At 36.6% G+C, this 27,609-nt stretch overlaps 1 protein-coding gene across 1 annotated transcript; it reads left to right on the top strand.

Moving 5' to 3' along the window:
• The first annotated feature begins 256 nt into the window (after window positions 1-256).
• tmem65 (transmembrane protein 65) lies at window positions 257-27,609 on the top strand. Its single transcript, XM_042011814.1, has 7 exons — window positions 257-910; window positions 17,978-18,022; window positions 18,930-18,997; window positions 19,267-19,321; window positions 23,571-23,613; window positions 24,334-24,439; window positions 24,881-27,609. The coding sequence occupies exons 1-7, from the start codon at window positions 628-630 to the stop codon at window positions 25,004-25,006; spliced, it is 726 nt and encodes a 241-aa protein (XP_041867748.1). The 5' UTR covers window positions 257-627; the 3' UTR covers window positions 25,007-27,609.

Raw genomic sequence — 27,609 nt, 5'->3', positions numbered from 1 at the left:
TTCATAGAATCAGCCAACAGGACCTATTTATACTTAGGAGTTGCTAGATGTACTTAAAATTGAGTTTTTTTTGTTTGTTTGTTTGTTTTTGTTTTTTTGTTTTTTTTTTTTTTTTGCAGAAAGACAGTTTTTTACTCAACCAACTTAATGAATGAACGTCAGTCTTTGGATTTTATATGAAAAGGTATACCCGGAAGCGCTGACTTTTATTTTGAAAGAAAGCGCCGGAAAAGCCCTGTTCTATTTATTTCAGGAATTTGACTCTGAATGATTAGTTCCAGTTCGGTTGTAGCCTCAACTTCACGTGTCAAACCCCTGGCAGCTGAGTCTTAAAAGATCATGAGACGTTCTGGACGGCGGACAACTGGAAGAGAGACTATGCCTTACTGTTTGGACTTTAAACCGGGTTTTACACAATCAGTCTTCAAAAGTCGTCGGTCTATTTTCCATTGAGGTCGAGTCACGCTAGTTGGACCGACCAAAAGAAGAAGAAGAAGAAAAAAATCAACTTCTGTCAGACCGCCAGCCAGCCGTTGGTGGAGCTCGAGCGTCGGTCAACGTTTGAAGAATAGAATAATAGGTTTTTAGATTTTAAAGAGAGACATTGTTATCATCAATTGCTATACAATGTTTAAGATTTGCCTACAGAAAGCTGTCTGGTCAGCTGTACAGAAGTTACCGTCGGGACTGAGGCAGGCTCCACCGGCGGCGCTATGGATAGCGCAGAGGCTGCCGCGGACCGGGCAGCACACACCGAGCTGCTGGATGGGAACGCATGGGAGAAACGAACCGAGGGAGCCGCTCAACTCTCCCAAGAGGGCCAAAGAGTTTATTTACCGTCTCCAGCCGAATGAGAGGACGTGTTTACTCAAAGAGCTGCAGAGTTTCGAGTCCATTGCTATCGCTCAAGGTAAGTAATAAATAGTGCAGGTTAAAGGTGGTTAACAAGTTCAGAGATTGGATGAGAAGTCACAGATCGACACAGCGACATTTATCCCGCTCCTACATGGCCGATATTGATACGCATCACTGCACACCTGTTGTTTACGATCCAATACTATTGACTCGCTCGCTGCCGTCTGTTTTACCTCAGCAGGTGATTTAACTTGGCCACTTCATGACTATTTGAGCAGCGCTGATTGGGTGGAGTTTGAATGAAAACCTGCAGACTGTTGGTCTTCACTTGCACACTATTAACAACACTTACAAAATAATGTCAAGACCATTTAGTTTTTTGCTATGTTGCAGCTTTTTATGGTGATGTTGCATATTGGTCTTATCTTAATAAAATATAGAAATTATCAAATGCTACATGCATTATAACCCATAACGTTACAAATGATTGGACTGAGCTGTCTGTTCCAGTCTGAGTTGGTGTTGTTAAATTAAAATAATCTGCTATGTATCAAGCCTGTAATCTTTAAGTTTTAGATCCAGACACTGTCATTGATTTCCATCACAGCTTAACATTTTGAAGGTTTTTGCAGTCTGGCTTGGCCTCCTTTCCTACCTTGCAGCAGAAATTACAATACGTGTATATGTGAAAGCCCCTGGTTGTCATTCATGTTTGTTTTCGGGGTCAAAACTTTGTTCAGTCTTTATTGATTTCAGATTGTCTTTTTTTCTCATTTAATTTAGAAAGCAAGTAAAACACCATGTGGATCTCTTAAAACACTTTAATAACACTCCATAAGCCAGTGCTGTCAAACTCATTTTCTTAAGGGTCACTGTGTAGGTGGTTAGATGTTCCCTACTTCAACACATCTGCCTGAATTTAGTGTGTCATTGTGCAAAACTTGACACAAGCTATTGGGTCCATTTAATTTGAATCACATGTGTTGGAGCAGAGAAACATCTAAAACCTGCATGACAGTGGCCTTCGAAGAATAGAATTTTCCCAGCTATAAGTGAAGGCATTTTAGATTGCCTTTTGTTTTTAATTATTTTGAAAAGGCCAATTATATCTAGCTGCCATGGGTCCACATACATGGCAGCTGCCATATTTGTGCCACCATTTTTACTATGGTGTCTCAGAATGGACAAACAACTGTGTGTGAAGTGAGAACCCCTTGAGCATTAAAACAGCAGTACCGGCTTTGTTTGATAGGAACTAGAGCACAGTTTTGGAAGTAACGCCTTAAAAGGCACACAGAAGAAGACGGTACGCGTTTACACAATTTTAAAGTAGTTAACTTTAGTACAATTAGCGCTGCACCTGAAGCCTCTGGATCCACAAATACAAAATATAATAAATATGATTGTCATTCTAAATGATAAAAATGGCACAACAACACTGATTCTAATACAGGTCATTTTTAGCCCACCTATTGAAGAATGTAGGTTCCAGTCACGTGCATGCAAAGGTTAAGAAAAAGTAGTTTAATAGACATAATGACAGGAATAAATAATGACAGAAACAATGTATATCAATGTATTAGTACTGAAACTTTATGTTATGTGAAAGTATCAATACCAACATGCCAAATTAGAGATGATCAACTCCACACCACTTTGTTGCCTTGTTACATACCTGGAACATGTTTTTCTAGCTGTAAAACATCAAAGTGCTGCACCAGCAGTCAGTGGGCATACATTCGTCTTAGATTGGATCAGCCATGGGGTCACGCTGTTGTGACTTGTGGTTATTAGCTGGATTCGCTGTATTTGACCAAACACTTCTTTTTGGCTGCTCTGAGGCAAACTAGCAAACCGCTACTCTCACTCCTTTAAAAACGCAAGTCCTGCAACATTAATTTTGCCTCCATAAGATTCTCTTCAACATGCACAGTTTCTACTTTCTACAAAAATTAGTTTCACTACTCTCATAGCAAGTTTAAATAAATCCCCACAGCCTGTTCTTCTTAACGTGTGAGGCAGCTGTGGCTCAGGAGGAGCAGACGTCTGACAAATAGTAAAGTCAAGTCAGTGGTTTGATCCCTGGCTGCCCCAGTCCACATGGTGAAGTGTTTTTCAGCATGACACGAAACCTCACATTGCCTCTCATGCATTTCTTTATGTGAATGTGATGAAGGAAAAAAACATTGCTTATACTGAAAATTTACTATATAGACTAAGACATTCTGCATGAATGGATGAATGTGCTGATAGTATGAAGCACTCTAAGTGGTAAACAGTACCATGGAAGCGCTTCATGACGGCACTCCATTTATCATTTTACTTTGAATACTTCATTCTTGTAACCCACTGCTTGTCTACCTTCCACTTTAATGCTCTGTAACATGGCAGTTTTAGCTACTAGTAACTTGCAACATGCATGATGAGCTAAGGAGATGCTGTGTTATACTTTGCTGTAAACAGGAAAACAAGAAGTAGCTATTTTCATAGCTTTAGCTTTCCAAAGCATCTGCTCATTGGCAAGTTTTTTTTTTTTTTGTGGTTATTGGTGGGTTAAGATAGTGTTGCTTGTGGGCGTCTGCTTGTGTGTATAGTTTCCCGTTTTAGTCACTAGATGGTGTTTTGCTGTTTACTTGAAAAAAAAAGTCTCCATGTGAACGAAACCAAAACCAGAGTGACTCGTGATTGGAACTGAAATAGTAAAATCAGCTGCTGATTCAGGAGTAGAAAAATCTGAGTAATACCCTCAAGTATCAAGGAGACTCTTCAAATCGTTAAAAAATGAGAAATAATCTGGTGTTTAAATAATTTATGTTCTAATTCAAAGTACCTTTATCTTGGATTTTAGATATATTGGTGTAAACCATTAATTTGTTGACTTGTCACTCAGCTCACAATCTGCTGGACCTGGAGTTAGTTCTTCAGGTTCTCTGTGTGTTAAATCTTTCATGTGTCTTCCCTGCATTGGCAGTATCCCACCATCCACCACCTGTCTGTTTTGTAATAATAGTTAGATAATAATAAAATGGTTTTGAAACACTGCCATGCTTTAAAGAGACTCCTTTGTGCCTTCCGACTGTCTCCATTATGTTTTGAAACGCACTGCTCATTAGTGTTGTGCACTAAAGATCTTTGCTGTGGATATTTATATAAGAGGATGTGTAAGCTATGGCTGGGCAATAAGGCAAAAGAAAAAGCTCAATATATTTTTTTTCATATTGTCCAATCTAAATTTTTAGCAATTTTTTTTTTAATACTGTAAGTTTTAAAGCATCTGTACTGAAAACTAAACCTAGAGATTTGTTTAACATTTTACTTTTTACTTGTTGAAAAAAAGTATAGTATGGGACCTTTAAGCACGTTCATGTGATCGCCCATCACGAGTAGTAAAGCATACTGTGAAGTGTTGTTTAAACCTGAATTACAGATTGAAATAACTCACCAGGGTTGTTTTCCCAAGACGGAGGATTAGTTTCACACCCACCAAGCCATCACCCTCTTCATCTTTTTTATCCTGTTCAAATTAATCTTGATCTCCTGATGAAAACATTAAAACTCCTCCCACAGCTGAGGTTCCGGTCAGGAAACACCTTGCTTAGGTAACGTACCAGAGCTTGCCATTCTGGTCCACAGCCAGTCTTTTGCAGAAATTCCTTTAGAGGAAATGCTGTCAAGAAATATACATACAATATTGTTTATATTTTGTTTGTATAATTGGATAATTGTGGAACATTCTGTTAAACTATGCTGGTTTTTGAAGAGGGAAATTCATGAATTAGCTGGAAATATAAACATTTATGGTTTTCTGCTGTGAGTGCTTAAAGTATTTTTCGAGCATTACACTTGACCTGTGGTGGGAAATCATGGGTAATAATTTCTACAAAGGAAGCACATTTTTAGTCCATAGAGAGTTCACACATAAGGTCACAAATGTGCTGTAATTTTTCCTTATTTATTTTTATTTTGCAAAGCGGTGAATGTCAACCTGATGGTGGAGAATTTTGAGCTCCTCTTGAGAATTTGACCCGAACAGCTAAAATCCTCTTTGTATTTCAGAGATGCAGCATAGTTCAACTTGTGATGGGCCCTACTTGACAGTAGTAGTAGGAGAGATTTGAAAGATATTTTTATTAAAGTTCTTTTTCATCATTTTGAGCAAATTATAAGCCTTTTGTTTTTTCTTATTTGTATGACTTGACATAGTCCTAAATGTGTAATTTCAAAGGTTTTTATTAAAAGTTTAATGAGGAGGTCCAGGGTTTTCTTCAGGATTTTTTTTAAATTTTGGGGGAGGGCTTTGCAACTGGATTCTGAAGATCTCTGCTGTACGAAAAGTTGTCTCTCTCCTGCTCTGCCTCCACTCTTCTCTCCCCCACTAGTCTTTTTAAGAGACTTAATGAATGAAAAGATGATCGAGGGGCTGAGAATGTACGACACTGCCGAGTGCACGGCCCCGACCTGCCACAGACGAAGTTTCATGGTAAATATGAAAGAACTGGGTCAATTGTACATAAAGACACATTTTATTTTTCCATGTTGGTTTGCCAGCATCATTACCATGTACCGAAACCCTGTGATCTGTGTTTACAGAATAGATAACAAAATAATTTTGGAGCCTCAATAGTTCAAAGCTTCAGTTCTACTTTCCAGCCTAGTGACATAATGGATAAAGGAGAGAAAAACAAACACACTTGGTTATCAATACAAAGATCAGAGACATGGTAAACACACCCTGTAAATGAAAGTAAACATCTAGTAAATTGTGCAGAATTGTTGTTGAAGAAAACAATCATATCTGTAATCCCATGTGAAAAGACAATTTTACTTCAACACATCTGAAAAAACATCATTTCCAAAGGGAACTGGGTTGGAAACAAGTGAGATTTATTTGATTATGCACATGTACAATATGTGATATAGACAATTGTCTTTAAAAAGACTCTGTCATAGCCTCCATAGCGCCCATGACATAGCATTTAAAAAGTCTATGTTATGGACCTCTTTAAGAAGGTCCATGACATGGTGCATTTTTACTGCAACACTATGCACCTTTTAGAATTACTTACTTTGCTAAAGTAACAAGTTTGGCTCTGAAAGCACCCCCTCCCACCCCAACATTTACTTGTAATGAGCTAAATGCCATGGAGATGCAGCAGGGTGGTTGAAAGCGTTTTCTGCAGAACAACAAAACGTTTTCTGACACTGAACTTGGCTGCAGGCTCATTAAAACATTACATCTCAGACATTTAGTCAACACTATTAACTTACGAAGCTGTTAATGGAACAGTAGAGACACTGTTAGGAGACATAAAGCTGTTATGGCTTTGCATAAAGCATATTGTAGATTTTTTTTTTGCCACAGCATCAGATATTTTAAGTTGTGAAATGGGTAGATTATCATTAATTAGAATCAGATTAATTCTAACATTAGAGGTAGCAGGTAGGATCAGATTAATAATGGCTGTTCTGTTCAGATGTGTTACATAGAACACTTGTTGTGTTGCAAGCTTCCTGAATGTGTTTATAATGTAGCTCTACAACTTGCTTCGGATTTGCTATTGCTCTTCTTTGACATTGTTTGACTTTTGATATCTTATTTAAATACATCAAAGAATCAAACCCAGAGACATGCAGATTTTTTTGATAGTGATGTTTTCACACGTGCCAGTAATTTGGGTGAAATGTCACACTGAAAATAAGTGGTTCTTCTCGCTAATGATGCTCCACTGATTCATTGGAACGTCATTAGAAACTGTCATTGGTGCTGTCTGTGGACATCACATCAGCTGGAGACAAGTCGGTGGGAGAACTGATTTGAGTGCAATGATAAACACCAGTTTATCATTGTGTGATAAACCTCACAATAACAGGATTATTTATCATATTTTCATAATAAATAAAATCTATTGTTGCTAAAAGACCTCTGTTTTAACCTGGAATTTATAATAAAGCTGCTTCAAGTCAAACCAGTTAGATAGCTTACATTTGATTAATGTCAAATCAGGAGCAGCCAAAGACAGTGACATGGTTCAATAGGCTATAAATTTCTTTATTGATCCATTTTTAAAACTTATTAAATTTAATCCTTTTTTAAGTCAAGTCCCTTTGGTTAAGGCTTTTTTTTTTTTTTTTTACTGTAATTGCATTTATTTTTAATTACCACTTAATTATGATGTCCCATCTTGTTTGAATTCTTGCTTGTGTTGTTCTTACTCTCAAATGGAAGTCGCTTTGGATAAAAGCATCTGCTAAATGACTGTAGAAAGAAGAATAGAATAATTCAAGTTGAGGATGAGGAAGGAACTTGTACGTTTCCTTTGAGTCAAATGTCACTATAAATGGAAATTTATCAGAAGTGTGATCGACAGTGCTTCATTTACACTAATTCCTTCCGCGCCCTTCTAAAAATGAATAGATGCATATTGTAATGTTTATATGCAGTATAAATGTAGTGTTTACCATTGAACCCTAGCTTCTTGTGTTCGAGCTTGACAGAATGTCCCACTGAGTCCAATTAAAATGCACAATTAATGTGTGGGTCTGCTCATGTGTTGCGTTGACATAGACTGTGCTGTTATGTAGAGGATAGCACTGCTTTTAAAGTAGTAGTTGATGTCCATTTAAATTGCTTCCATAAATAACTGAATGAAGAGACTGGGATCAGTTTTCACAAGGGATTTTAGCTTTTGCAGTAAGACGTCATAATTAAATGCTTATATACAGTCCCCTGTTGACATCTGTTTGCACAGCTCTTCATCTGCTCTGTAAGGATGATGGTTATTCAACCAGCAGAGACTGTGGAGACCTTGCCTGTGCTGTCCTCTAACAAACCAGTAGTGTAGGCTGAATATGTAAGAAGTGGTGCTGGTGACCATTCTCTCCAATATCAATTCTTTATTTTTAGCACTTTAACTCCACTGCAAAGATGTTTTTAGTCCTCCATGACTTCTGCTGCAGAAGCATAATTAATAGAATTAATAGAAGCAACATGTTTACAGTTAAATTTTTATTCATATTAAACAGGACTACACTGTTTTCATTTTTCTTTTATCTCTCTCTCTCACATGAAAATTCTTGGCCTTGCTGCTTTTCCGGATCTGCCCCTTCTTGTTAGTTAAACCCTTGTCTTCATAGTCGACCCTGGAAAGTTGTCTGCAAGGTCTAGTGATTGGTTCCTTTGAGACCCTGACTGATTATAATTCAAAAGTATCATAAAAGCTGTATCTCTACCTGTAAGTCAAGTAATACAGCTAAAAATAGATTATTTAATATGATTGATGTTTTCATACCTTCACACATCCTGATGTGTTATTTTCCAATCTTTTTAAGTAAAAGTAAACAAGGAATCACTATGGATTGATGACATATAACAGGCTCGTTATTGTGGTCATGTGTAATCACCAGACTGAACAGTGAGTAATAGGCTCTGAAAAAAACATGGGTTTCTAGAGATGAAATTCTACCAAAACTTGCCAGTCTGCAGCTCAGCTATTACCCATACAGTGGCAGATATTTGTGCAGCAGCAAGACATATGAGGGCGTCTTTGTGCTTGGACCTTTGTAATAAATCCATATTTAGGTGTCACTGAACATGAGCCTGTTCTTCTTTTTGGAAAGAAACTTTTGGAATACTTTATATGAAGCCAAAGCTTTGTAAGTCTATATTGTGTAATGCCTGGGGGGTTGCAGCATCTTTTTTCTGACGAACAGATTTAGCTTTGAAAATTTGCAATCATTCTGGGCTGTAAATAACAGAAAGTCAAAGTTGTGCTGTTGCTTGTAATGTAGCTTTTTATTCTGTCTTTCTTTTTTTTTCTTTTAAAGGAGGAAAACAAATGTTTGGCACATAGTATAAAACAACTCCTGGCTGGAATTTTAAATAAAATAATTATGCTACTTGAGCTAATTTCTGATGTAAATACAATGTGTTGTATGTGAGAGAGAAACTCTTGAGTTGCAGTACAATTAGTGTTGACATCCTGTAACTGTAACTTGAAATGAGCTGAGCTGGAGATAGACAGTTATGTTGCTCTTGTAGTCACACATTTTTACAAGTTAGACAGAATTAGCATCCGTTTCTGGTTGTTCTTCAGCATTATTATATAAATATCAATGCCAGAATGCTTTTAGTGTACCCCTCACCCCTTATTTAAAATGGTGTTTCTTAAAAGTTTTGAAGAAGCAAGAGCCAGCTGGCAGGTCTCTGGAAGGCTTGAGACCCAGTAGTGGTCAAACAGGCATGAAGTGTGAAGAGGATGGTTTGTTATAAGATGTGGGATGTGATCAGAGTGATATGAAGGAGTTGGGTGAAGAGAACCTTTGAATATGAAGGGAAGAAAGATTATATCAGTATTTAACAGAGAACCAGGGAAGATCCTTTGTAGAGCAAAGTTACTGTCTTCTGCTGAAAGTACCTGCTTATGGGCAGAAAACCCATTCTTGTGGGTTCCCTGATCTGATTAGCTGTAACCTTGGTTTGGCCTCCTGCTTTACCACACAGAACCTGCACAGACTGCTGTCCTCTAAACATAAGTACTGTGAGTATTAATGAATTGAATAAAGAAATAAACCGTTTGCGAATCTTAAAAGGTCAACTAATGCTAATTTAAATACTTATATCAGCATTTTGATGAGCAGTTTCATCACTGAGAATCTATATCCCTATAGATGTTCCTCAGAATAAACCAGTCTTTTTATGGACGAAAGAATCAAACCTTTCTCTTTTTAAGCATCCCCACATCCCTCAGTGATGTCTATTTAGTCTGCAAGTCCTCATTCATTAATCTCATACAGGGCATCTATGTTTTAGTGAAGGTAATTTGAGTTTGGGTTCACATTTAATTAAAGCTGCAGTACCTGATATCTGTACAATAACAAGGGATTAAATAGATGTTTTTAAAAGTGTCATTGTGAATAAAACCTCTGGTAGATGTCATCTGACACTTGGGTTTCAGCTTTAATGAGGATTTGGCATTTCTCTGCTCCTTATTTTTTGCCCTGTTGGTGTGCTCTCATCATTTTTTGGAGGCTATGGCCTGTTTTTAACCATTTGTGATGCTGAGAGAAAATGCTGAGTAAATTTGTTGCTGAAAAGGCTGAAATTTGTAAGAAGTTGGTCAGGAAAACTAAACCAGATGGGTTTCATTGCAGAAAATCTGTAAAACTGATATGTTCTGATTGTTTTTTGTTTTTAAGATCCCATTTTAAAGTTTTGGAGATATTGAAACATGTATTTCTTATTTGTGTAGATGCAACACAGTCCTGTCACTTAAAGTATCAATCCAGTCATTGCAAGCCTTCCTGGTTGCCATTGCACCATGACAAACATAACAGTCACATCTCAAACTGTGGAAGTGTAGTTGAGGGGTGTTGAGAATGTAGCACTGATTTCCTCTGAGATTTGAGACAGGTGTTCAGTCTGTTACGGAATCAGTTTTAGGTGCTGAGCAGCACCTGGAAGTTTGAGTCAGATTGAAGACGACGTGATGATTGGCACATAAATTAGGTCATCACTTCAAAACTTGAGATGTCTCCTAAACAGTATCTGAGCCTGCCAGGCTGACAGCAGTGTGATGTCGCTTTGAACTGAACACAAAGTGCTACCTCATATGCAGAGATGGAGATGAATTTTGAGGGATGCATCATAGAGCTGACAATCACACAAAGAAGTTAGAGAGAGGGAAGACGGCAGAGGGTGAAGACATTTATTTTATTTTCACTTGAAGACATACTGGATTCCTCTGAAGTGATTTAAGAAATGAACTTTGCTACTTTTCCTGCAATGATCATTAAATGTATTTGCCTTGATTTAGATGTCCATAGTCATCATGTTGTTTTGGATAGTTTGTCATTATCTGCTTCAAGAAGACATACTGAATAGTAAAGTATTTGAAATGGTTTAGTTTGTACAAAATGTTGCACAATTACAGAGATGCAAAAAGCCTGCTGTAGAAACCAGCTCCCAGCTTCCTCCCACCAGGTCCCTGCAGTCCCTCCTGAAGGATTATCATACCGGTATTGTCTTGGTTTTGACTTTGTCAAATAATACACAAGTGAGGTTTATACCCATATGAGTCTTTGACACATCTGCTGATACTTATGTTTGAAAAGGTTGCAAACTGTTGCTTCATAGCTCAGACTCCAAATCTATTGTCAGATTGTGTAAAAATGTAGGAAAGTCCAAGCACCTGCTGCCCTTGCCATTACTTTTTATGATGGTGCTTTGCACCATGACCATAGTTATTTTGCAATGATACCTGAGGCTAAGATTGGGAAATTGAATTTAGTCATGAGCCTCTGCACTGTGTATTGGTGCCTAGCATTGGTGTGCTCGTCCCTGTAAATAGGAATAATGCCCATGTCTTAATGTTTATACCTTTTTTTATAATAGTCTTGCTCTGCATTTAATTTTTCTCTTTAAAGCTTAAACAGCTGTTTGTTTACAAAAAGTAAAGAGTGTCAGCATTTATCATCTGTGTAAATTAAAGATACTTAGAGAATTAGTTGAACTACTTCAGCATTTATTACTGAAACATTATGACCTTGTAAAGAAATCTAATGTCAAATTAGCTGCTTTTCTTTAAACAAATCAGTGATTTAATTAATGGATAAACATTTGTTATTTGTGGTCTGATATTTAGTCTAATCTAAATGAAAATTTTCTGACCAATATTGTAATTTGGTTTGGGATTTTATGAGAAATATATTTATAATTTGAGCTGCTCTATATTCTAACACAAGGATGCAAATGACTTAAACATACCAACATGCAATCTGTAGCCAAAACACTGAAGCCTGAAGGTTACATTTCCTCTAGAACAGGTTTATACTTTGTCCTTGTATTGAAGACTGAACAGTCTGCTATTGAGCTTATTTACGGCACATCATTTTTTTCTGTATGCTTTCTCAAGGCTATTACACACGGCTGTTTCACCCAGCTGCACACATACAAATACATGCACGCACATGCAGGTGAGCAAACGTCAACCAGCAGACAGAAGACACGTTGGAAAATGTGTCACTTTAGCCACCTGAAAATTAGTAAAAAATGCTTTTGTTTTGTTTGTTTTACTTTTTGAAGCAAAAATGAGCAAAAACTCCAATTTTTTAAAATCTGAAGTCTTTATTTGGCCCTTAAAAAATGTTTAAAAAATACAAATTAAGACAATATTGCAAATGTCTTGCTCTAACATTTAGCCCATCAGTTGACAAATGTGAAAAAACTGCAATGAGATTGAATGCTTGGTTGTTTTCAAGACATTAAATGTTCATCCTCATTTGTTTTGGGCTCAGTGAATGAAAAGATTAGCTTTTAATGACATCAAATGAGATTTCTCTTACTTTTGCTTGGGGCAAGGCTGTAATAGTTGCCTCATTCTGCTTTAAAATTTTCAAGATTACATCTACTGCAGTGACAATACCAGAGCACTGAAGATTTTTTAAAGCAACTTTACAAATGTTTTTCTCCACAGTTGAGTAAATTTAATTAGTGCTTAACACCTTCAGTACTTCAGATTTTACAGCGGGGTGTTAGACTCTCTGTTGTTGATAAAACGTTGTTTTTGCCTTGTCATATGGTCCAAGCATCTTTGTGTGTAACTGCTAAATACAAGTAGGCATCTCCATTATATACTAAAATCTGTACTGGCATCAATTAAAACTGACACCTTTAACAACAGTGATTATTTATTAAAGAAGCCCGGTTGGTAATGTCTTCATCAGGTTTGCAGTGTGTTGCAGGAAGCAGCAGTTAATGAGCAGTCTGAAAGCAGACAGATGACGCAACATCTGCCAAAAGCTAAATATTTACACACACAGTAAGCTAATGTTTGATTTAATAACACATTGAAATGCTGTTTCTGATTTGTGCTGCTCTCATTATGAGTGCTATGAGATATTCCAAAGCAGATGGGGATACACTGAGATGTACAACTAACTTCATTAATTTGACTCCAAATATGCAGCTACTGGCAGCTTGTGCAATGATATTTATTCATTCAGGCTTATTTCTGGACTTTGTTCCAGGAGTCACAGTGTTCACACTGCAGTCATGAGTTAGTCAAAATCAGAAAGGATGAATGGAAATGGGCTATTTCTACATGGTGGCCTGATATTTTCAGCAGTGCATAGGAAATAAATACTTTTCTTTCAGTAAAACAAAATGTCAGCAGTCTTTTCAGTCCTGCAGGGCTGTAATTCTCAGTAGGCTCCACACAATTGAATTATATAATTGATAATGGGAGTGGAAAGGTTTTTATTAAACCATTGTCACTAGTAACCAAATAATATGAAATTCAGCTTAATAGTGAACTCACAGGAAAGTATGTAATGCAGCATATCTGTTTTTATACACTTTTGTCAGAAAGGTAGTCAGAATAGTCTGGAGTGGATTAAATCAGCACCATTGACAGGGCTGCAAAATTCACACGTTAGATCAATGACAGATTTTTGTGCCTTTCCTGATTTTTGCTTGGTTTGTGTTTATTGTTGGTATTTTCAGCCAGGCTACCCTTAATATACACAAAAATTTGTGACTGAAATAATTGGTACATCAGTGTTTTGGCGTGACCTCTCTCACAGCCTGCCGTACCATAAAGAAGGGCTTTTTAACTCTGGTTTTAAAGGGCAATCATCCTACAGGTTTTAGATGTTTTCCTGCTTCAACACACCAGATATGAATTAAATGGATCCAACAGCTTATTGTCAAGTTCTGTGCAGTGGCCCAGTAATGATGGGCCATTAGTGATGATGGTGAACTGTTCACAATCAAATCATTGCAAGTGGAGATGGGGAAACCTTTTATCTGATAGAATTTAAAGCTCTCAGAATTTTAAACAGTGGTGGGGAAAAGAATATAAACTCAAGCATCGTGGATGTGGTGCCTGATTATCTCCCTTTTCAGTTATCTTGCTAATTGCACACAGTATTGCAGTAATACAGTTCCAGTATGCAACTCTTGATCTTAATTTGTTTATGGTGAAGCGCAGGGGATACATACAGAATACTAACTTTTATCTCAGGGGCTTTTAGTGTGCAACAAACCTAGAAAAGTATCATATAAATGTATTGCTATGCACCTTATTTTTCATAGCGCATATCCTCTTCTAAATCATCTTTAATGGGCTTCATTCAATTCTGAAGGCTAGCAGTCCGCTGTCTGGGCATCGTCAGCTGGAGGGGGTCTAAATGGAAGAATAAATATTTATAATTACTCTAAAATGGTTTTGCAAAAAGACAGATGGCAGATATGGGCTGATGGCCTAATAAGTAATGAAGTATTGCAATGTGGGAGATGAAGTTTCATAATTATTTGAAGCCAGTTTTCCAAAAACCCTCTTTTGGGAGGCTGTGTGGAAAATAAGCACCTCTCCATGTACACTACTACTACTGTAGTTGATCATAGACACATGCAAAAGGCACTGATGATCCATAGCCATATTTTACATTTTCGCCTTGTTGAGTTATTGATAGAAGTACTATTCTATTGTTTGCATCTTTCTGGAGCAGAACCCTCCTTTTAATATTGTAATAACATATTTTCCACCAGTATTAGTACTTTTGTTGGGTATAGTATTTCTAACTGTTTATTGTTTAATAAAACTAAGTGTATTTTTATGAAGTTGTTTAATTCCTAACTATTTAAAGAATAATTTGTAGGTTAGCAACATTAGTAACTAAAATTTATGCTCATGGTGTTGGTGTCACTGCCGTAGGCGCCACATAGGTCTGTGGAGGCTTGATGGACACCTCTTCCTGTCCTGAAGTGCACCCCTGCTATGCAACGCAGTTATGTGACTTAAAAAATCTGAAACATACAAAAGCTTAATCCTTCTTTAATGTTAATGATGCAACACAGTATGGTGCTGTTGCCCACTAATTATTATAGTTATTAACAACATAAAGAGGAAATGTTGTGGTTTTAGCTGCTTAAATCAAAGTGCACTTGAAAAAACATGTTTATTCAAGATGTTTAAGATTGAAGGTTTGTGAACTTTCTGCACCACAAGCAATAGATGTTTTTATGAATTTATGGTCAATAGTTGTGAATGTAGAATTGTTGTGTGCCTCCCAAGATTTAAGTTCAGCTTAAGCACTCAAACTTCACAGAGGTTGTAAAATCCTTTGCCAACTCTGGGGAGCAATAAGTGCTTTATAATTCATCTTAGAATCAGTTTAGTTTGAGGTTTTTTGTCATAGGACATATAGAAAACATTTTCTTCCTCCTGCCAGACAAAATTCATGCTGAAATCACTTCCAATCCATATTTCATGATGCAGTAGGATTAAAGATAATACAGATTAAGTGTATAGAGATTAAATGTCACTGCCGTTTCTTATAAATGCACTGATTTTCTAAAAGGTGAGACAGCTCTATACTTGATTTGACTTTCACATGTATAAATATACCCATTAGGTGAGTAATTCATGTTTTTATCTTTTGTATAATCAGTAATGAAATCTCGTTTCATTTCATTGTAGTTTACATTAGCCAGAACAGCTCCTTTTCACTGGTCCTTACATTTAAGCTAATTTTGCTTTTTGCTACATCAGTTGCTCATAATGAGAGCATCAGTTCTGTTTTTAGAGATAGACTAAACATAAATGTCAGTTTACAGGCTCTGTGTTTTAAGTTCCCCTTAACTTTTTTGCTGTAGTACACCTACAGAAAAGTTGCATATATATACTGCTAAAGTTTAAATCGTGTTAGAGGAGACATTCCCTGTTTGTTCTGGCTTTAAAAAGACTTAGACATTTCCCATACCAACTGAAAATTCAGTGTGTGATTATCTCCAAAGATGAGTCTGACTTCTTACTTGTTAATGGAGCAGCTCATAACATGATTTCCCTCTAAACCAGGGGTGCCCAAGTCCGGTCCTCAAGATCTACTATCCTGCTATTTTTGATGCATCCCTTTTCCAACACACCTGAATGAAATGGCTGAATTCCCTCATCCCCATGCCATTCAGCTCTGCAGAGGCCTGGTATCGGACTTGGGCACCCCTGCTCTATACCTTTGGCTTCCATTTGTCTTTTGGCCAAAACTAAGCAGAAAAGTAAGTACAGCTGCACATGGAGCAGGAAGAACATGCAGAGGTCAGAAAGTGAAGGACTCAGCAGATAAAGTTTTTGCTTTAATTGACTTATTCCTGTAATTGGTCTCCAGTTCAGAATGAACTCTAGTGACATGCTTGGACAGTTCGGTGTCTCCAAAGGGTTTTTTGACACCAGCCTGACTCTGCTGTTTTTGCCTCCAATTAAATTTAGACTAAGGACTAACCCTTGTGCATTGTGATTTTGTAAGGCAGTAAATTGGCTCAGTAATGGGTGTAATTTTGCCCTCTTTTTCCTATATTAAATTTTTATATTAATGTTTATCTGGGCAGTAGCACCTTTTAAATTTTTGTACAGATAATGCCTTTGAGACACAGTCTCATTTACAAGATAGAGCTGTTTACCTAACCTAACATGCATATCTTTGGATGTTGGAAGGAAGCTGGAGTACCCACGCATACACAGGGAGAACACAGAAAGCCCACTGTTCCCTCCCCAGCCGAGGCTTGAACAAGCGACCTTCTTGCTGTGTAGTCTGCAGTGATAACCATGACACCACCATGCAGCGCTAATCTTTAATCATCTCATTGTCCCAAATTTCCAACCCTGCATGCAGTCATTCCAAAATAGTCCACAGTGTTCTGGGAATTTATTCCAGCAAGAGTCTTTGCAGTAGTCTGATTGAATATTAGAACTTATAAATAAGAAATTAAAATAAAAAACATCAAGCAGTAGTTTCAGCCTTCTGGGCAATCCAAGCTATTTGGTAACAATCTCCAGTAACACTCCATGTTGGTGAACTGTTCACAATTTAAGTATTGCAAGGTCCACACAATGGTCCTTATATATGCTAATTTAGCAGTATTATCAAACATTTTCTTATCCTGGAGCAGTTATAGAGCAGTGTACAGGGCAATGTGGCCACTTGCTGACTGTAAACCTATGATCAGTCTCTCTTAGCCCTGTTCAGTCTTTATCAGTCCTTGTGGAAAATGCCATCTGGTGCATTGGCTGCTGTCCATCTGTATTCATCAGCTAGTCTCTGCCTGCCTGCTACTGGTGATGAGGTTTAAGTTAAAGAACTGTGAAATTTTTTTACCTTAAAATTTTCATTTTGTGTTTCATTTACTATTTACTGCAAAACATAATTATAATATTAATTTCAACACCAAGTTAAAAATAAGCCTTCTTATACCCAAGTATATAACCTAACTGCTTGATGCTGCGGTGAGTAGGCGAGTTCAGTTTGCTTGGAGAGGTGTGAATGCGCAAACAAACTCTAAAGCAAACCTTCACATCAGCTGAACCAAATACAGGAAACTACCATAACGTATGCATGTGTGGTACGATAACCAGAATATCGGCCAATGGCCAAATGAGTAGTAAAATGTTTTATGAGATATTGGCCAAAAATCCAATTTTGTGCTTCCCTAGCATTAACCAAATGACTAGAGTTCCAATTCTTCCCACCATGGACCCACAGTTAGATTCAGTTTGTGTGGCTCTGACTTGTTAACTGCCTGTCAGCAGTTTTTTTTATAGTGTAGAAGCTGCAGGAATCGAACCTTAGTTTTAGCTGTTAAAATATTCTACATTTAAAAGATTTAAGCATGAAAAGATGATGTCTCTTGACTGTCATTTAAAATCATCACTTACTGGACGTGTGAGGGTTTTATTGAGGAAGTACTTTTAACTGAACTAACACAAGTGGAATTACTTTTCATGAGGCACATCACAGCGATGTCTTTCCGTTGATTTTCCCCTCAAGTTTTAATTTTTCATTTGAATCTGAGCTCGAAAGTTTTGAAAATTACCACTCCACCCTTTAAAGTTCTTCTGTAATTGTGAGTGTGAAGACAGAAATCATAAATTATATATAAAGGAGACTTTCTGGTGGGGAGTTCCATCTGAAGCCGACTCAGACTGCAAAGTGTTGAACACAAGAAGAAAATGATGATTTTTGAGAGCAAATTTTGTCTCTGCGTTGCTGCAGAGGCTTAAAGTGAAACCTCAGCAGTTAATGAGAAAATGTCTGATGTGTTTTTGATGTTTTTTTTCTTTTTTCCCCGCAGAGACTGTGGAGCCATCGCCGCCAAATGCAGCCCAGATCAGATATGGTGAGAGATGACACACATTTCTGTGCAGATACACACACACACACACATAAATAAATAAATACTACATAACCTCTATATTTTGGAAGAAAATCACAAACTGCGATGTATCAGCCACTGTCTCTATGGTGTTGAAATTTGTCTAGTCAGCAATGCACAGATATCATTGATTTTATTGATTTTTTTTTTATTTTTATTTAACTTCAAATGCCACTTTCCCCTGTGAAGTTTGACTATCAGTGATAACCTTAATTTGATAACTGTCCTTACAGTCTGACTCTATATTATTAAAGAGAGGAGGGGACAGAGTTAACCCCAGTTGATAATTAACCACCAAAAGACACTACAGAGTTTGACACAAGTAAAGAGGAAGAGCTAGGCATGTAATTCAAAGTGCATTGATTTAAAGTCTTTGACAATGTGTAAGTGATTGCATAGTGTATAGGCATTATTTAGACTTTGCATTCAGTAAGACTGTTGGGATGTGCATTTGGAATTCACCACAAGTGTGAAAATGTAATTATCCCATGCAAAGCTGCATTTTAATTGCTAGAACAGCTAAATAGGACAAGTGGTGTCAGAAAAATTTTGAATCCTGTGTTGAAAGACGTGTGAATGCCTTTAAGCACAAGTTATTCTGAGATCTAATTATTTTTTCTTGTGGATTTTGCATTAATGAATAGTTACACACTAAACATGTGATTCCAGTCTCTTGTTATACTGGAGTCAAATATAAAACTAGAACTACTGCAGCACTGGAAACAAAGTGCTTAAATAATACAAGAGTTGTTTTGTAAGTGGAGTTTAATAAACTTCAGGTTCCAACTCTGCAAATCATTCATATAATTTCAGTGTCAGATTGATGTTTCTGTTCCTCCTGTGTTATGATGTTTATATCCTTTGTTTGCAGTTTTACTCCACAACGCCATTCCTTTCGTTGGATTTGGTTTTCTGGATAATGCCATCATGATTGCAGCAGTAAGTAAAATAGATTCCACCTCAACTGGGATGTCTAGTCTTCTTTGTTAATAAGGCTTGTTTGTAGCCCAATTCCATGACAAGGTGATTCAAAATGCTTTTAAGACATTGAAACATCAGGAAATAAGAAGCATAATTTAAAATAAAAAACAAAAGAGAAATAGAAATAGAAAAAAACATGAGATTAAATACTATTAAAATAAATAATTAAAATATGCAACAAATAGCAGTGAGCCAGGAAGAGCATTTCACCTCATTCTGTTTTCCAGGGAACGCAGATTGAGCTCTCCATCGGAGTCACTCTGGGAATCTCCACCATGGCTGGTAAGAACTGCTCCAGAAACCTGTAGTTCACTTTCACTACTGTAATACTTATTTCAAATTACTTCATTATCTTCTTGGCTACTTTTTTTATGACCTAAATAATTAAATAATCAACATTTTTAATTAGATAGTAATAACAATAATAAGCAAAAATCTTTTTTTTTTTTTTAACATACTTAAAACCCATTTTATTCTTTGACTTTAAACCCCAGTGAGACTTAGTTTTGTTTTATTTGATTTTATTTCTTTTATTTGGTTTTTATTGTGTTGGTTTTAGCTGTTATGTCTCATGTTTTTATTTGTACTTTAGTTTTTAATTATATATTGATTTTATTTGTGTGTAGCAAGTGCTTAATAAATATAATTGGTATGGTATGAGTCAGCTAATTTTTCCAACATTTTGTTATGAATATGTCATATGTTCTATGAGTAATATTGTTGGAAATTAGAACATTGGGCTGGATGATAAAGTATCACTGACACGTCATTTTCCCTTTAACACACAACAAAACCAGTCAGAACTGCTTAGTCGTCTCCAAATAGGAGATGAAGTTGTGTTAACATCAAAACAATTTGACACTGTCACAACTTTGAAGTTTAAATTCTGATTTTGCATTTTTAGTCTTGCTACCTTTGTTCTTTGTCTTTGGGACCTAAAAAAAATCCCCTTTTGACATGTCAAGCCATTGAAAGTCATGATGCACACCTGTTACATTTCTAACATCCCACTCTATTTTAAATATGTATGAACAGTTTGTTGTTTTTAGTTGTTTCATCATCCTTGAACAACAGCAACAATACAGATTCCAGCTTGTAATTTTGCATCCTGTTACAGTTTGGATTGAGGGCAGTAGTTTCATTAAAGCACGATCATGTGTTGTTCAGACTGTATTAAAGCTCCACTAATTAATGAAAGGATCACATCAACAGCACCTCCACACCCTCCTATTACAATTAAACCAAAAACAACATAGTTCTGCTGTGAATTCACTGTTAACTTTTAAAGGTGAGGATTTGGCTTCCTTGCACTTCCCAGCAAGATGACCCTCACTGCTGAGTAAGGATCACTGACTCGGCTCATATAAAAGAGCACCAAGGACTCAGGAGGCTCTTCTAATTTTAGGGGAAAAGACCCTGGGTCCTGTTATGATTAGCAGTTCTTTAAGCTTCTGTAACTGAGAACAGGTGACATCTAGAACCATCATATGAATCCTTAAAAGTAGATGTAGGAGCAATTTGGAGTGATATTAAGAAAATTCAATTTTCCTTCAATATAGGTAATGAGATGTTCACTACAAATATTTTCAAATGGATGATACTTTGTATTGCAGTGATATTCATATTCATACTCTCAGCTCAAACCCTTTTCAATGATACAACATGGAACAGTTTTTGGTTTTTGGATTGCATTAAGATCTGCTTTGAAGTGGTGATACAGAGCTTTATGGTGCAGATATTAAATGATCAAGCTCATGTTTATGCTGCGTTGTGTTGTGGAAACAGCTTCATGGTACCTCTGTTTGGTAGTCACAATATTACCATGCAGCTTGCTCTGTCACAGTCCCAACTTACTTGCATTGTTACAATTATTGAATCTGTTTGAGGTCATTGTAGATTTGTGTGCATTTATCTTTTACAGAATTGTCATGTTTCCTTTAATACCACTTCTCTTTGGTTCTCCTTCCTCTGCTGAGGTTTAACAGCACCTAATCGAAGGAGTAGCACCAATTATTTCTTAGTACATTCAGTAATAGTCTGTTACAGTCTGTCATTTATTTTCTTTTTTTTTTAAACTAAGACACTTTTTAGTATAGAAAAATTAAAACAATTTGATCAATCGGGTGCCAAAAAAAGTTGTAACATAACCTGTTTTAAATGAATTTATCTTCAGTAACATCACAAATCCTACCATGTAATTATTTCACATATGTGTGACATATTACATTGTCAGTGCTGTGATGTTAACCCTGATTCGTATTTTAGGCAAACCAGATCTCACAAGATTTCCTTTAAATGCCTCTAAACAGAAGAAAAAAATCACCTCTTTTATTCTAAATGAGGTGATCAAGGCTTATGTTAACAAAAACTTTTTACACTGTGTCTGCTTTGTTACCGAAGTCTTTACAGATGTTACTGCTCTCATTTTGGTTGGAAGCTCAGCGGTATATGTCTTGTCAGAAAGTAATTTTTATTACTCCTACAGCTCACGTTACGTCACCAGCTGTATTTTTTCCTTACTTGTTTCCACTTGATCTTGTTGCAGTTTATGAACATAGTTGGCTGTATGTGTGGCTCCTGTTCTGGGTCGCAATTTTTGTCTTTATTACGCTGTGAAAACCATGAAAGCAATGGAGCTCGCCTTCTCCCTCTCTTCACTACTAGATTATTCTGTTTCCATGGATACTTGGCTCTGATTTCCTCAGCAAGGTGCAAATAGGCTGAAGGCAGGCTTTAGATCAATAGCTCTACTCTGATGCCTTTATCCATTCGGGCACAGCTTTTTATGTGTCATCGCTGTCCGGCCAGTTAAATAATTCAATATATATTCTTATTTTGAGGAGGGACTTTTCAAGGTTCTGTTGTTTTGCTGACTCGTTTCTTTCCTTCAGCACTGTCTTAGACTATCTGTGCCTGTGGTGCTGGTGAAACGAGATGAGACTGCATCGCTGTCTTACCTCCTCATCAGCATCAAGGAGTTTCTTTTTGAAAGTAGCTTAGATTGAAGCTGTCCATCTGGAGTTTTAACTCCTGCAGGAACCTGTGCGCACATAACTTCAAGCATCTTCGCTTTTTATGCCTCAAGTGATTTACTGAAAGCAAAACAAACATCATCGCTGTAATCAGCAAATGCATTTATCATCAGCCACCCCTTGTGAAAATGCAATCCAATGTTAATTATTCATAGCTGCTATGTTTTGTTGATGTTAGTGCATTTACTGGAGTTGTTAGAAAGCTGACTTTGCTGAAGGTAAAACCACAAAGGCCAGATAAGAACGAAGCTGACTGGTGACTTGGTGGTTCTCCAGAAGTGCTCTTTGATCTGTAAAACTTTCACACCTTTTTTCACTCCTACTCCCTCTTGACTTATATCCTGCTGCTTTGATCTATTCTGCTTATCCTCAAATTGAATCTACTGAGGTGTATGTGAACCACTTACCAATGAAATATTCACTTCTTCATTCTACTATACTGTACTAAGTTGTGTTCCTTTGGTCATACTCCAGTTGTCCCCGTTTTTAAAGAAGAAAGTCTCAGTGCTGGCCAAATATTTATCCCTCTAGAATTGTACTTAAATACCCATTGTTACAATACATTTTCTTACACTGGATAAGCAAGTTAAGCTAAATGTGCCTTCGTCCAGGTCTTTCTGGAAATAATCAGAAGTTTTCCCATTTTAAAAGCTGTCAACTAGTTCTAAGTGAAAAACCTAAGCTGCCTAGTTTTACCAAAGGATAGCAGTGTAAACTTGTTAATGGCTATAATTCACTATAGGAAGTAGTTGTCCTCAGCAGAGAGAAATCTAGTGGACATCCACAAGAAAATACTGGAGGGGGCTTTTCTTCAATAATTTAATTTCTGGGAATATCTAGAATATTTTATGATTATGTATTAATAATATATTAATTGCATGTTTATTATAAAACAGCGAGTCCCACCATTTTAATCTTTGCCAGGCCAGATGTGAGCTGCATTGTTTCTATTGCTCTAATAAAGTATTTATCAAAACAGGCCAAAAACTGCCTTAGAGGAGTGTTTTTGTCATATTTAAGGTTTATTTTTTCTAAATGCAAATAAAAAAACTGTGATGGAACTTGGATTGTAGTCCAAGATAAGCCAACATTACCAAAGTTCAGATTTCAGCTTTCTAAGAGAAAAATTATTTAAAAAAATGTAACGCTAAGTTTGATCAGGATTTTAGATTCAGCCAGAATTAATCCTCAGTCTTGGGTTCTGAGATCAGACTTCTTAAAAGTCCCTTAAAACAGTGTGTAAAATTAAACTGGACAGATGGTGTGTTGCCTTAGCTGTTGAAGATGTCGTTTTTTTCAAGAAAACATGCTATTTTTAAGTCTGGAGACGTCCCACAACTGCATGTGAAAGACTCATGAATCCCCTACCAGAGTGATGTTAAAATGTGGCAAAATCTCTTCAGGGTGATGGATGTTTTTTCTGTGTAACTCTGAGGGTTTTCTTCTTTTCATCAGAGAACAGCAGAAATCAAAGTGTTTTCCTCCTTTTGTTTCTTTAGCTGCTGCTCTGGGGAACCTGGTCTCAGATCTGGCAGGTCTTGGGTAAGCAGCCTTTCAAACCATCTCTGAGGGGCTTGGATTTATTCAGAATTAGATGTATTAAATTTAATGAATTCAGGTTTTAGAGCAGCTTAGATTTGCTTGTTTTCTTTAAAACTAATGAGCTGCTTTCTTTGTCATGTCTTTTTGTCTGTGTTTGATGTCTTCGTTGAAAGTACACCATGTAATTGCTGATGTACTTATTTTTCTGCTGTGCTAAATATTGTTTTTCATTTACTCATACTGGCTTGTTGTGTATGTCTTTTTTTTCTTAAAAAAATGTTTTTAATTATAACTTATTTTTTGTAATCAGGATTAGCTTGGAACTAGGGAGTTTTTAGAAAATGTTTGTATAAAGATGTCCTCACATTTTAAGAAGGTTCTAAACTCCCCAAATTGAGACATTGAAAAATTATTCTTAGATTCAGATGCAGATAACAGATGTATCTAAGGATTAAAATGGATGTGGTTGGCAATATTCTAGTTTTCCAGCATTAATCTGCCAGGAAAATAATTAGAATAAATACTGAAAGCTTTTGTTTGAGTTTCCATGGCAGCAAACTATAGTTACCTGCCAACTTTGAACATGAAACTACAAATATGTGACTTATTTTTGGTAAAACATAAATCACGAGTATACCGGAAGGAAAAAAAAGTAAGGATTAAAATATTATTATTGTCAAAAGTCTACAAATGTGTGTGTGTGTGTGTGTGTGTGTGTAGTCTTGCAGGTTATGTGGAGGCTCTGGCTTCCAGGCTGGGGATGCAGGTTCCAGATCTGACACCCAAACAGGTGGATATGTGGCAGACCAGGCTCAGCTCTCACATGGTGAGAACCCTTTTAGTTTAAATATATTCAGAACCATATTTATAAATAAATAAATAAAGTTATTATTATCTGTTTTTGTATATGAAGACAAAACAAAACTTAAGAAAAAACTTGAGATTTTGATTAATAAAAAGAGGACGCTAAACCAGTGAATAAGCCACAATAAATTAATTATACATTTAAGCATATCCAGGCATAAAACAGTTATGAAGCAGACCCTGATTTTACCAAGAGATCAAGTGTATCTGGGGATGATGTCTTCAAGCAGCTGGTGCATTAACATAAAACATCCCAAGCTTTCTCTTTTTTTAAATCTCAACTCTTCACCAGCTTTTTCTGTTTGATTCAAATGAATGTAATGATTTAGTTTTATATTTGTAGGATTAAAAGTGATTATTTTTAATCTTTCAAGCTCAATGATTTCTTCTCTTCCCACTGCAGGGAAAAGCCATTGGAGTGTCCATCGGCTGTATTTTGGGGATGTTTCCGCTGTTTTTTCTGGGCGATGATGATGAGAAAGATAAAGAAGCACAGCCGTGCAGCGACACATCCTCACGCTCCTCTTAACAAGTCACTACACAACAGTTTCACAACTCAAACCGGGTGCTGCTGATGTAAACAGAACTGAAACGTGTTCACTGTTTGATGTCTCTCTGTCCTGCTCAGGTGGCGTTCACTGTTATTTTATTGAAGCCTTTTGAAGCCAAAGTTGGTGGTTTTTGCTCTTTTATGTGTGCCATCAGTTGATTTTGTCAGGTCTCACTTCTATTTGAGCGTTTCATCATCTCAGCCTTATCTTTTATTGGTCTTTCATTTAGTCACTTTAGTGAGAGTATTGGTTTTTAAAGAAAGTTTATAACATTTACAATCTGATTTGCTTGAGGTAATCACTTCAAAACCTCTTTAAATGGCTTGTTTGCTGGTGAAGAGTGGTGTGTTTTGTTTTGGTTGAAAGATAGAGGATTGCTAATTTTTGTTATGTTGTGGGGAAATCAGTAAGCTAGAAAAGAAAAGTCTAAAGTCACAAATGTTTGCTTAATTTTTTTCGCTATCAGAGGGAATTAGCTGAGGTTTGCTGTTCCTGCAGTTATCCACAAGGATTTATGACATTATGCTACATAGGCTAATAGACCAAGTTTAAGCTTATAGGAGTGGGATGTGTCATTTTAGATCTTTGCATTTGCATTTCTTTAAGTAGTTTTGCAACTTGGCCTTATCTAATGATCTGACTGGTTATGACTGAATGTTATGTCTTTAAATAGGTCAGTTCTCTAAAAGGAGAGCCAGCATAGGAATAATAAATGAAACTGATATTCTGATACATATCCATGAGAGTGTCTTAGCACAAAGAAAGTCTTTGGACAACTGGACATTGATGGACGTGCCAGTAGGAAACTTCATGCAGAAAATGGAAAGTAGGCAAATAAAAGAGACAAACTACCCTTGAAGTTTTATTTTTAAATGAAGGAGTGCACTTAAATAATCCTTAAAATTGGCACAGCTGTGACAGTCATCTAGTCTCAGCAGGATTTATCTGTAAATTGTAGCACTGAAGACGTGATCAACCACATGTGACAATAACCATGGGAAGCAAACGGCATAAATACTTCCATCAAGCAGCAGGAGCTCTGTGATGATGGTTCACGGTAGGATTTATGGCTGCAGATCGCCTTTATCAGAGCTTGTTTAGTGCTTCAGGGATCTAATGTTTACTTAACATATGATGATCCCAGTGAGGTATACTTATTTTAAACCAATAATAAAAATATATGTATAACTTTTTTTTTTTTTTACAAATTTAACTAAATGTTCGAACCTCAAAATGCACAATATTTTTTTATGTGAACGCCACCTAAGTAGCTTCTAAGATGGGAAGGGCTCACCTTTTACTGCTTCTGTTGTTTCCCCACATAAAGGGATTCAACAGTCCAGCAGTTATTTTCAGTATTTTACCAAACTGGATGTCGACTCCCATCATGACAGCAGAGACAGACACAGTAGACGCTGAATGTCTGATAGCAGAGGCGCTATGCCATCTGTTAGCTGCTGTCAGACAGCTTGACTGGCATGCCTGTTTGCTTTGTTGTTGTTTTCTTAGGAAACTTTATATATTTGAATACTTAAACACTATTTATTTGTGTGTCAACAACAAACTTGTTTTCAGTGGCAACCTGTGAATTCACTGCAGATGAATATAAAAAACAGGAAGTCTCATCTGCTACCTCGATGAATAATGTTGCTGTTTTGCATGAAGAACTGGTTTGGCTTCATCTCAGTTTTTATCTTTATATTTGATGTGTTTTTTTTTGTTTTTGATCTTCAGATGTTTAGAGCTTGATAAATGAAGGTGGTGTTCAGTGGCAGTTGATACTATTTGGAATACAAGGTTTTTATTTTCAATTTTCACCTTTTGATTTTGAAGGATGTTCTTTGCTATCAGTTTTTTTTTTTGTACTTTTTTTTCTCTCTCCTTTAAGTGCTTTCACACATACACTCCACTTTGATCCTGCCATCTGTGTAATTTAGTCTTGTTCCATCAGACATGAAGCTTCAGATGGTTAAAGCTTACCATTTAAGATGGTTCAATCTAACAGTTTGTACCATAAAGTTTCAGCTCATATGATTTTCTTTCTCTCTGCCTTTTATTTATCTCCCTCTGTCTTTTTTTTGCTTCTGTCTCCATCTTACACTCCAGCTATCAACAAACCTGCAAGATTAGAGTTTCATGTCTGAACTATGACTGCTAGTTGCAGCTAAATTTCAGACATGAATTGAAATTAAAAATACTTAATCAGTCAATCGAGGCCAAAGTCATTACCCTTACTGTCTGAGGCTAGTAAGGATAATGGCTTTGTCAGTAGAATAAACGAGGATCATGCTGATAAATAACAGACTCTGGGGGCAGAGAAAAGTTATTTCTATGCCTCAAAAGTTTAAACCTTCCCAAAACTCAAGGTGAATCTTGAAATGAATGTTGGTTAATATGCCCAATTTTACCTGCGGCTATTTAACAGATAGTCTGAGCTCAACTCCCACAAAGTACTTGAATCAAAGAGATTTAAGGTTTATAAAAAAATAATAATAAATTCTTGCTTCTGCTGCAGGCTTAGGGAAAAGAAAAAAAGTTTTACAGCCAGTCCAATGCTTTAATAGGCGTTTGATCTAAGCCA

This window comes from Melanotaenia boesemani, chromosome 17, assembly GCF_017639745.1.
Source record: "Melanotaenia boesemani isolate fMelBoe1 chromosome 17, fMelBoe1.pri, whole genome shotgun sequence".
Classification (NCBI taxonomy): domain Eukaryota; kingdom Metazoa; phylum Chordata; class Actinopteri; order Atheriniformes; family Melanotaeniidae; genus Melanotaenia; species Melanotaenia boesemani.
Note: the sequence above shows the minus strand (reverse complement) of the source record. Positions and strands in the feature narration are given on the sequence as shown.

Bases quoted from the DNA above. Each gene is read 5' to 3' on its own strand.
- tmem65 (XM_042011814.1), top strand. From the start codon at position 628: ATGTTTAAGATTTGCCTACAGAAAGCTGTCTGGTCAGCTGTACAGAAG. The intron at 19,322-23,570 runs GTAAGAACTGCT...TTGTTTCTTTAG, and splicing joins GGGAATCTCCACCATGGCTG to CTGCTGCTCTGGGGAACCTG. The intron at 23,614-24,333 runs GTAAGCAGCCTT...GTGTGTGTGTAG, and splicing joins TCAGATCTGGCAGGTCTTGG to TCTTGCAGGTTATGTGGAGG.